The sequence below is a fragment of the Tupaia chinensis genome, unplaced genomic scaffold (assembly GCF_000334495.1).
Source record: "Tupaia chinensis unplaced genomic scaffold, TupChi_1.0 Scaffold000161_1, whole genome shotgun sequence".
In the NCBI taxonomy this organism is placed as follows: domain Eukaryota; kingdom Metazoa; phylum Chordata; class Mammalia; order Scandentia; family Tupaiidae; genus Tupaia; species Tupaia belangeri.
The window spans coordinates 1,269,603-1,281,021 of NW_006159632.1; the positions used below are offsets into that span (position 1 = coordinate 1,269,603).

The 11,419-nt window shown below is 60.5% G+C and overlaps 1 protein-coding gene across 1 annotated transcript in view; it reads right to left on the reverse strand.

The window, feature by feature from the left end:
* MTR (5-methyltetrahydrofolate-homocysteine methyltransferase) overlaps positions 1-11,419 on the reverse strand; it is a 74,544-nt gene that overhangs the window by 16,640 nt on the left and 46,485 nt on the right. The window contains exons 22-25 of the mRNA XM_006145950.3: positions 8,899-8,966; positions 8,305-8,425; positions 5,790-5,871; positions 1,304-1,402 (exon numbers count right to left, since the gene is read on the reverse strand). Coding sequence (XP_006146012.1) covers positions 1,304-1,402; positions 5,790-5,871; positions 8,305-8,425; positions 8,899-8,966 — 370 coding nt within the window. The remainder of the gene's footprint in view (positions 1-1,303; positions 1,403-5,789; positions 5,872-8,304; positions 8,426-8,898; positions 8,967-11,419) is intronic.

Sequence of the window (11,419 nt, forward strand, 5' to 3'; positions counted from 1 at the left end):
GGGAGCCGGCCTGCCGCAGCCACCAACGACTGGGGAGCTGGGAGGCCGGTCAGAGCATGGGAGGTTGGCTCCTGGGGAGCACAGCCACACCGCTCGCCCCGCGCTGGCATCTCCTCCATGCCTGCCACGGGCCAGAAGGCAGATCACACGAGGGGCCGTCATGATTCCAGTAACAACAGATCCCCTGAACCACTCCAGGGCAGCTCCTGAGACGACTGGTCAGCATGCGGCGGTCAGGGGAGGCGCGGACGCCCTGTTCAACTGTGTCCACTCCCTTCCCCTTCTCGAGCACAGACCAGCAGGCATCGCCTTGGGCGCCTGGGAAGCTCACGTGTGGCTCGCTCTCCAAGCCCTAGTGCTGAGCACCACTCCAAGCATTCACTGGGCGCCCCGTAAATGTCTGGAGACGTAAGCAAAAATTTACCTCAGAGTAACCGAGAGCTATTTGGACCAGAGACACTAAAGAACTCGGATGTGGAGTAACAAACAGGACATCGCCTTTATCCTCTTCAAAACAATAATAATAAAGTCACATTAAAAATGAGGGGCCCCGTCCAGTAGGTGGCGTAGTGGGTAGGAGTGCTGGACTCCCATGTGGCCAAGTGTGGCTCAAGTCCTGGACCTGGCAGCTTGCTGGCTTGCTTTCTCACTTCCTCTCTCTCTCTCTCTCTCTCTCTCTCTCTCTCAAATTCTGCCCCCTCTGGTTAAACTAAAAATAATTAATTAAAGTTAAATATAATAATTCTAAAAATATATGTAATAACTCGGGGCCCAGGGCTGACCCCGTAGCCTAACAGTTAAGCCCTGCTCACTGGGAGCCACACCCTGCACAGCCAGTCCCAGTTCACATCCTGCCCCAGAACCCTGAAAAACACGGCAGGCACCACGTGTGTGTGCCCGACCGTGACGGGACGAGACGTGGAGGAAGAGCTATCACAGCAAGCCAGCACCCCTGGGGCTCTCTGGGGAGCACGTGCACCCTCTGGCTACTAAGAACGCTAAGGCCCCGGCCTGATGGCGCGGGGTGCTGGGACACTGCGGGGCAGGCAGGGCCATAGGAGCCTGGTTTAATTCCCAGTCCAAACCTACGGTCCCCGCAGCTCAGGAGGCCGAGGCAGGAGGTCTATGAGCGTGACACCAGCCTGAGGACACAGCAAGACCACGTCGGGAAAGAGCCAGGCGTGGGACAGCGGCCTGTGGACCGAATGGGAGGCAGGGGAGGAGGGCTCGGCAAGCCCGTCAGAGACAGCACCATCAGGCTGCTCCTGGCACAAGCGAGCAGAGGCCGGACCCCGCCACTCACCCTGAGGGACTCGTAATGCTCCTGTCTGAGGTCCTCATACTCCTCCGAGATTTCCTCGCAGTACTCGCCCTTCAGGTTTTCATCCAACAGCTGCGAACACTGAAAACGGAAGACCCAGCTCAGACACCGCGGGGCCGGACAGCCAGCCCTGGGACCACAGGACGCCCTCCCGCTCCGTCCCCTCCTGCCTGGATGTGCAGCGAGGGTGAAGGACAGGAAGGTCAGCACTGCGCCCGGAGCGGCCGGCCTGGTGAGCGTAAGCGCGCCGTCTACCGCGCGGTCACAGGTCTCGGCTCACCACCGCTCCCTGGCGGGCCTGTCCCCTGCTGTCACCGTTTAACCTCTGGAGGCGCTCAAGAACGGGCAGCCCTGGCCAGACCCAAGGGCATTCTAGGCCCACTAGGCCCACTTAACCGGCCTCCGTCCACAAGTAGGACAGCATGGCCGGGTGAGCACTCCCTACGAGCTCAGCTCGGCACATCCTGAGTGGAAGAACCCAGACGCCACGGACACCGTGCCCAGTCTCTGGCGCATCCCGCCCACAGCGTCCTCACGGTGATGAACTGTGGTATGGCTTCTGCGCGGCCTCTAGTGAGTCACAAGGCTGGGGGCGGGTCTCAGGGACACCACCCTCGTTAGGACCCCCTTCAGTGTCCCATTTGTCACTGTGCTTGCCGGTTTAGTAGCTGGCTTAGGACCAGCTGTCCCTCCTCCCTCACCAGGAGGCAGGCCTGAGAGCTGGGCTCACGCGTGACCTCAGCCCTGCAGCGCACGGCTGAGTACCTGGTGTGCACAGGTGTGGCCTCCCTGGACATCTGCTGAAGCCATGAGGCTGATCCCAGTGGTCAGCTGTGGGACTGTGCCAAATACGGGAGGAAGCCCAGAGGCCGAGGAGACGCAAGACTCGGCCGGCAGGTGGCATGGTGGTTAAGGGCGGATGGCTTCTGCGCGGCCTCTAGTGAGTCACAAGGCTGGGGGCGGGTCTCAGGGACACCACCCTCGTTAGGACCCCCTTCAGTGTCCCATTTGTCACTGTGCTTGCCGGTTTAGTAGCTGGCTTAGGACCAGCTGTCCCTCCTCCCTCACCAGGAGGCAGGCCTGAGAGCTGGGCTCACGCGTGACCTCAGCCCTGCAGCGCACGGCTGAGTACCTGGTGTGCACAGGTGTGGCCTCCCTGGACATCTGCTGAAGCCATGAGGCTGATCCCAGTGGTCAGCTGTGGGACTGTGCCAAATACGGGAGGAAGCCCAGAGGCCGAGGAGACGCAAGACTCGGCCGGCAGGTGGCATGGTGGTTAAGGGCGGTGGACTCCCATGTGGCCGACCACGGTTCGAGCTGCTCTCTCACTTTCCCTGTTACACTTGGCATGTAACCTGTACCCTTGGTTGTTACTGTTTAAGTGCTATACGGTGAACCAAAGTACCGCCATCTTAAGTTATGGGCTCACGCCAGAATGACTTGGCCATAACCCTGAGTGTCATCCAGCTAAGGCACCTTGCCCAGGATGGCCGCCTATCTCGGGATGATGTCAAAGACCAGATGGTCAGGACAGGACCATCTGGGCCCGAGAGGGCGACGGACAGCCACTCTCCTTGCCACCATGAGACTGCAGAAACTGCCTGCTAAAGCCCCGGGCTTGGAGCCACTCATCGGCTCTGTCCTCCATTTGGGCCAGATCCTGTCTCGCTGCATCTGAGACCCCACCTGATGCCGGAGGCTCTGCCGGTTCACAGACCGACTCCTCCCCTCCCAGACGGCTCTCCACTCCACTGTCCTCTGTCGGCCACCAGCCCTGACCGCCGCACTCTAAGATCAGCAGGTGGACCACCCCTCTGTCGTCTTTGCCCTCGGCCGCCCGACGCTCGGTCAGCTCTGGCTACCGCCAGCACCATCCCCAAGGGTCTCCGTGGAGCTCTCCCTCCGGCTCGCCAGTGCTGACTAGAGTCTTGCTGATGACAGCATCAAAGCACGACATTCTCTCTCTCTTACTGTCTGTCTTTGATCAAATTAAAATAAATAAGAACAAATTAGATGAAGTAATTCCTTAGAAGAGAAAATGCGAGCCTCGTTCTGCCCCCCAGGGTCCGGTAAGCGCTGTGTCTGACGGTGACTGGGTCTGTAGGACAGCCACCACCAAGTGACAGAGGAGGAAGAAGGGCTCCAGCACCCACAGCCAGCACTGCAGCACCGCCCTGCCCGCTGCAGCAAGGCTTTCTAAAAAAAGCAGGGGTCTCACGATTTTCACCTGAACCCGAGGTCAGATAGGATGGCGGCTGAAGTGCGGACCGGACTTGGAAGTCTAATCCGTGCGAATTCGGCCATGTCTCTGACTGTCTCTGAGTACACCGCCCACCCGACAGTGAGGGTTATCCTCCAAGATGCCACCAAGTGGAGCCACAAACCTCACGGCACGACAGGACAGTGTCTCCCAGCTTCACAGCCTCTCTCAGAAGCCCGGCACGGCTGGCTGGGAGCCAGGGAGGAGGCCCCTTGCCCACCCGGGGGCTGTCCTCTGCTGGACACACTGGCAGTAAGCAGACGGGTGCCCTGCTCCTCGGAGACCTCGCAGCCCGATGGCGCCATGACAGAGCAGGACACGGCCGGCTGCTCACAGGGCCACGGGGGATGTGGAACACGGGCACGCTAACAGGCACGACCCACGCCCTGCCCCACAGCGAGACCCTGCACGGCCTGCGTTCAGACCGCGCAGAGACCTAGCCCAGTCCTGGCTCTCCTTCACGCGTCTCCATCAGTCCTGACCACAGCCACACGGTTGGAGGGAGTAACCCTGAAGACGTCCCTAACTGACAGAGCCAGCACTGGGCCTTGTGCTCCGCTTAGAGGGAAGGAAAGGAGGCCGGGCCGGGCCAGCCACGTCCTCAGGTCTGTGACAGACACCGGGCAGCTTCTACGACCTCTCTAACCTCCCAGACACGAGACAGGCGCCAAAGCTGGGCCTGTCCCACGCTCAGCTCAGTCAGCCCCACAGACCCCACGCCCTGCGACGGCCAGCCGCACCAGCCCCGCACGGGCCCTGGTGGGCGCTGGAGGTTACTCAAGACTCGTCACCTGACGCGAGTCATTCTGGAGTGTGTGAGAAGTGCTGGCCCCACCAGGCCAGCTGGCCCAATCCACAAACAGCACTGAGGCCCACTGCTCGTCCTGCAGCCTCGCCGCAGTCCCAAGGGTAGGACCCAGCTCAGTCCTGCCCCCAGGAGGAGGCGTGCCAGTGCGCACCGTCAGGCCCAGCAGCCCTGACACCAGCGGGAAAGGCTCGGGCCAGCTGGCCACTCCCGCACGGGCCGGGGCCGCTCCTGTGCAGCACTGTCTAGGAGAAGGTGCAAAGGGCTGGGAACTGAGCCCGGGTATCCACACACCGCTGCAGCGGGGCGAGTCGCGGGTGTGGCCTGACTGCGTCTGAGCTGGCGCAGTAGGAAGCGTCAGGTGCTAACGGGAACAATTTGCTTTGGTGAGAGTCAGACCCTTCTCCAGATCCCACAGTGCCCACCTGCAGATCCCACACCGCCCGGGAGCTGCCCCTTCACCCCTACGGACCTGCAGAGTAGGGCGCCACAGTGCCCGCCACTTGAGACTGCGCTGAGGGCTGAGCAAACCCACCCGGGGCCGTGCTCGGTGCACCGGTGCCCTGTGCCGAGACATGCTCAGTACGGTTCCCAGAACTTCCGTGTAAACCTGAAAGGGTTTCTCTGAAGACGGCTCGGGAAACGTGGTCACCTCACCACACCACAGCCGTCACCATGGTCTGCCAGGTCACCAGCCCTCACACTGCCCTGCCAAACATGAGGGCTGGCTGCATGGGAGCCCACGGCGCGCTCTGCTACAGGAGGGTGGGTGACGGACAGAAGGGCTGTGGCCCTGCTGTCCTCACCCCGCCTGGGCTTCGGGTGGATGCCACTGCCAGACGAGGGCCCCGTGCCACAGCAGCCTGGAGCCCTGACAGGTCAGGCTGCCCTCGCCTGGCATCTGGTCACTTGACCAAGAGGGGAAAGCCCACAGCAGGACCGGATGTGAGGCTGCACCAAACTGGGCAGGACACGGGCAGCAGCTGGCTGGCTGACGGACAGGGCCTGCTGTCTGGGCACCCCACGGCTGGAGGGCGTCCTGTCTCGGGGCAGGGTTGGCGTGATTCTACCTGGGAGTGGTCATCTTTAACACCCACACTCCTCTGAACTCCGGTGGTGGTCAAGGAAGTGCCGATTTGTACGTGGGTGTGACCTCTGTGTGGCTGTCCAGGTCACGGTGGCAAGGCACCTCGCTCCGTCTGCCGCCAGCCCACACTGGTCTCGGAGACACAGGGCATCCCGGGACCTCCTTCCGTGAGGCGGTCACTGCAGCAGGCGAGGCCTGGGACGGACGCGCACCTGCATGGCCTGGGCATGGGGCCTGGCCGGAGCTGGGAGACACCCCGCTGGTGGGGCGCTCTGCTCACTGCCACAGCACGTCGGCACAGGACACGGCCACTCACCACCACCACGCTCTTGGACGCGTCCAACACATGGATCACAGGCGCGCTGCGCCGCGGAGCGATCTTCACTGCCGTGTGGGTCCTGCGGGGGAGAGAACGGCCTTCAGCCGACGGCTTGCAGGGCTCTGGTGCAGAGCTGCAGTGCGGCCGTCTCCTGGTGCGTCCCACGCAGACCCTTCCCTCAGCTATGGCACGAGTCTCCCCACTTTCAGACGGGGAGCCGCGGCAGGACATGCGGTGTCAGCACACACAGAGCCTGGGACCCCCGCGCCAGACCTGTCTGCAGCTCTCGGCGGACAGGGACCGAGCCCACGACTCAGAGCTCTTGAGTGGCCCGTCTGAACCCAGGGAGGTGGCCAGTCACGCCACCGTGCTTTCCTGCCATCAAGGTCTAGCTGGGTCCCGCCATCCAGGCAAACTAGGTCCCCAGCAGGGTCGCGGGGACCGGGCAGAACACACGGTTTGTGCTGCATCCCATCTGTGGAAGACTGCGGCCCCACCCCACACTGTCCTTGTCGTAAGGAAGCCCTGACCCGAGCCCGACACAGTAACAGAGGCAAAGGCAAGACAAAGACTCTACACTGACCCCCTGCCCCGCGTAAAGACGTCAACGGGGAGGAAACACCCTGCCATCTGCAAGGGTGCCTGGAGGGTAAAGCCAACTGCCCTCTGGCCCGGGTGCCTCCTGCAACAGCACAGACCGCACACCTGCTGCTCCACAGAGCATAGGTCCGGCGGGAGCTGGATGCGAGCATGCCCCCCGCCCCCCAGCGGCCAACCCGGGCCAGACTGCAGACAAGTGGACGTGGCCAGGCCACGGGAGGGGCACCCCTGGGTCTTCTCTCCACTCATCGTCCTCACCAGGCCTGGTGCTTCCTGCTCTTTGCCCTCGACTGAAGTGTGTTCCAGTCTGGAAAGTTTTCCAGAATATGCTGTTGCATATAAGAAACCAGTGGGCAGAATGCAACTCCATTTTAAAGACACCGACCCCACCATCTTCACCCTACCGCCAGCACCGATCTGACACCGACTTTCTACGAATTGAGAAACACACAGGGGACTTGAGGATGGGGATTGTTTTGCTTGGCCACTCTTCAGTCAGGCTTCTGGACCTCTGCAAGGCCATTCATGGCTCTGTTTGGGGACGGTGCCCTGCGAAGTCAGTTTGGCAAGACCCACCCCACCTCATCAGTGACACGGGCAGGTCCTTTGTCCTCCACCTCTCCCTGGTGACATCTGATGGCCTGGCGTGTCCGCTGCAGGAATCCTGTGGGCCGCCTAGCCATGGTGCCCTGCCTGACATTTCTTCTCCATCATTTCCACCCACTGGCCCGCCTGCCTATGCTGGGCTCAGCACTGAGCCAGCTCCCACTGTGGCTGTCATGAGGTCTCTCGATGGACCTGGGGAAGCTCTTCATAGCCATGCCTTGACAAGGGCACGGGAGAGTCATCCCTGCAACAGCGTCACGGTGTCCGCACTGGGGGCTGGGGCCTGGGGTGTGGAGGCTGCACTGCATGCCTGTCCTTCTGGACTGGCTGACACATGCCAGGAGGTGTAGGCCACCGAGGCCACGGGAACGTCGAGGTGCACTGTGCGTGTGAGCCTGCGTACAAGGCTCGAAGGCTCCCCGTCACAAGCTGGGCGAGACCTGGGGACGCCCCACCTGGCCCCTTCCCGGAGCACCTCCATTCACACACAGGACACTTAAAGCCACAGAGCTGGCCTGTGAGAGCCATAACCAGGAGGGCAGAGGTATCTCTGGACAAGGGTTTGGGGGCGAGTCAGAGGGGGCCGCAGCCGCCTGGGGGGTCTGTGCCGTGTCTCTCTGGACGACGCTAATACCAGAGCCGAACACACCGCTGTCCTGGCGCAGCCGCAGCTCTCAGTGCCCAGGCCAGCCCACACCAGTGTCCCTGCTCCGTGCTGTGGGACCCAACTGACCTGCTCGCAGACAAGGTGAACCACGTGCGGCTCGGCAAAGTCCAGTGCCCTGCATGCCCGCCTCTCACCAAACGTCACCGCGGTCACGGTCCCAGGAGACTGGACACACCAGACAGTGATCACGTGACCAAGCGTGTGCTTCCCACTCTTTCTGGTGCCTACTCCAAACCACTCCAGGGACCCTGCAGCTCTCTGGCCTCTGAACCATCACAAGGTCAGAGCTTCTGCAGGGACCCTGGGATTACTCCATCCAAAACCTGCCTCAAGACGGAATGGGCCAAAGCTCAAGTAGCGTCTTTGTGCCAAAAACCAGCTTCTCCACTCAGCCTGATTCCAGAGAGCTACAAGTTCTCAGGGTCTGTTGGGAGGTGAGTGAATTAGGAAAAGGTCACTGCAAACCAAAGGGACCTCAAAAGGCAGGGGTGGGGCCATAGGGGTACCCAGTACTCAGGCTCCGGCCCCAGGGAAGGCCCGAGCGCGTGTGTGTAGAAGACCAGGAGCTGAGGCACGCCAAGGCAGGTCCGTCCCTGCCCGAGGGACGCAGCGTGCGCACCGGCTCACAGCGCGGCTCACCTGGAGGTGGTTGCTCCTCCGATCAGCAGCGGGATCTGTATAGATAATCTCTCCATCTCCTTGGCAACGAAAATCATCTCGTCCAGGGAAGGAGTGATGAGGCCCGACAGGCCAATTATATCTAGGATGTAAAGAGAACAGAAGGCAATGAGCAGGAGGGGAAGAGAAGTGTGAAGGCCCGTCTTTCAAACCGTCACAGGGACAACGAGACCTAGGCTGCAGCCCCGGTTCCTAAACTAAGACACCTTCCCGACTGGGGTTTCGAGTCTTCATTAGCGTCTGGTGGAAAGTACGACGCACACCAACGCCACAGTGCATGTCCCACTGCGCTCAGGGCTGTGCCCGAGGAGGAAGTCTCAGGACCCACTTTCCTAGACCTGAGCGCGTCCCCGAGTTCGAAGACCCAGGAGCGCCTGCACACGGACCACAGGCCTACCACCGCCCCACCTCGGAGCCCTGAAGGAGCGCCACGGGCACCTGATCGCCTCTTAGTCCCATTTAGGAGCCGAGGACCCCATGGACTCTGCAGGGGTCGGGCAGAACTAGCTGCTAGATGACATGGGGTGCGGTGAGAGGCCCGGCATGGCCACATACCCGCTTTGTGATCGAGAGCGGCTTTCAGAATCTTGTCGCAGGGGGTCATGACTCCTAGGTCGATAACCCTGAGGCAGAGACGGGACGAGAGACAGTTCACACGGGCCCGCGAGTGGCACAGACCAGCAGGTGCCCTGGGGAGCCAGGGCTGTAGGGGAGGCCGGGTGCCCCTTCCTGCCCTGCCCTCCCCGCTGTCCCTCTCCCGGCCATTCCTCCCACCGCCCTCAGAGTCCACTCTCCTCCACACCCTGCCGTCATCACTCTGGGTCACACCCACGTCTGCAGCCCTCTCCTCACACACACTCTTGTACTTTGACACGGGAGACGAAAGGAAACAGAAGCGGAAGTCATGGAAAATGCTGGTCTTAACATTCTCTTTAAAACGCGCCCGCTCTGCCTGGCGAGCGCAAGCGCCCTATAGCGAAAACCTCTCAAAAAAAAAAAAAAAAAAAAAAAAGAAAAATGCCCGACAGGCGCTGTCCCTCCCAAGGTGCCCTGGGGAGCCAGGGCTGTAGGGGAGGCCGGGTGCCCCTTCCTGCCCTGCCCTCCCCGCTGTCCCTCTCCCGGCCATTCCTCCCACCGCCCTCAGAGTCCACTCTCCTCCACACCCTGCCGTCATCACTCTGGGTCACACCCACGTCTGCAGCCCTCTCCTCACACACACTCTTGTACTTTGACACGGGAGACGAAAGGAAACAGAAGCGGAAGTCATGGAAAATGCTGGTCTTAACATTCTCTTTAAAACGCGCCCGCTCTGCCTGGCGAGCGCAAGCGCCCTATAGCGAAAACCTCTCAAAAAAAAAAAAAAAAAAAAAAAGTAAAATGCCTGACAGGAGCTGTAACTCTCAGAGTTTGATTTGGTGTCCAATTCGGATAAAAGCCTGTGCTCCAAGAGAGGCACCCAGGGCTACTGAAGAGCACGAGGACACACGGGGCTGAGCCAGACCCATGGCCTGGTGCTTAAGGAGCTGAACCCCGCACAGCAGGATGTGCAATTCGAATCCCAGACCCTGAGGTGTGAGGAACACATAGGCCACGTGTGTGGGCATGTCCCCAATCCCAAAATGAGGAGGAGGAAGAGGGCCTGCGGTGTGGCCGTGTTCTCTCCTCTCCCTCTCCCTGTCTCTGTCTCTGAGTGCATGTGCCCCCAACAACAATAACAAAATACACAGAATTGAGAAAATACTGTAACATGAGACGAACTCTTTTTCAGAAGAAATTTAAGAGGAAGACAAACCTGTGCACCTGTCACACATAGGCCACAGGTGCTCCCAGGAGACACGCAGGGGGGGCGGGAAGCCAGCCTGCGGTCCGGGCAACCTCGGGAGTACGTGCACACGTGCTCACTGTGACCTTCAAGCTGTCAGGTCTGGACTTGCACTGTGGTCAGCTGTGGGAATCCAGCACTGAACCAACACGCCAGCAGTGGCCCGACACCCCCACCCTGTAAGGTGCCCGTCCTCAGTCACCTCGCCTGGTCCTCCGGGTGACCCACGGCAGCAGTCGGCCGTGCCTGTAATTCACACTTGCACCACTAGATGGGACCCCCTAGGCTAAAGTCCCAGCCAGGGCTCCCAACCTGCGGTTTCCCAACGCTGGTCAGACCGGTTGTCATTTCTACTTTTTACAAAAAAGTGTCAATGTCCTCCCCCTTTTTCAATGCTGCCTCCTCACGACAAGGCAAAGGCTTCTAAACAGCTGTCACTGGGTATGACTGATCAATGTGCCCTTGACGTCAACCCAGCATTTCCACTCGCCGCCCTTCCACACCCACCGACAGCTCCATGAAGGACACCGCTTACAACACGGACAGGCCTCACTCCCCTCCCATCAGATCTGTGCTTTTTAAACGCTCCATGTGCGACGCACAGTTCTGCCCTGTCTGCTGACACATCGAACTCTCCCCACTGAGCAACGTGCACTGTCTGTGGAATGCAGCCAGTCCACTTCTCTGTAACCAAATGTGATGAGAAGTATTTCTAAACATTTTATGTTAAGGTGAATTTAGAATTAATATTAAACATTATAGTTAGAGATGTTCCCAAGTTTTAAAAAACTAGACAGCAGAACGACACCGTCCCCAGCCCCAGCTTTGGGAACCAGAGCCCCGAGTGGCCTGGCAGTGACCATGAAGAGATCACTCAAGCCCCCTGAGCCCCGTCCTCTCGTCTGTGAAACAAGGGACACAGAAGCCCCGAGGCAGGCAGGGGAAGACCAAAGGCACGAACACGTACAAGGGATGGGAGGAAAGAGGTCAGAAGTAAACACCAAGCCAGGCCCTGGCAGAGCCACCCGGAAGCACCGCACGCTGTGGAGTGACCACAGAGTGGGGGACAGGGCGTCCCTGCATCTGGGCGGGCCCTCACCCATCGGACGGTGCTTCCTGCCGAGCAGATCAACCGCTCCAGTCCCCTCACCTCGCCCCCAAGGGAAACTGAGTCCCGTGAGGTTGGGGGCATCAGTGACACAGGTGGGAGACAAGGGTGTCCCCAGACTGGCTCGCGCTGGGTGCCTGAGCCCG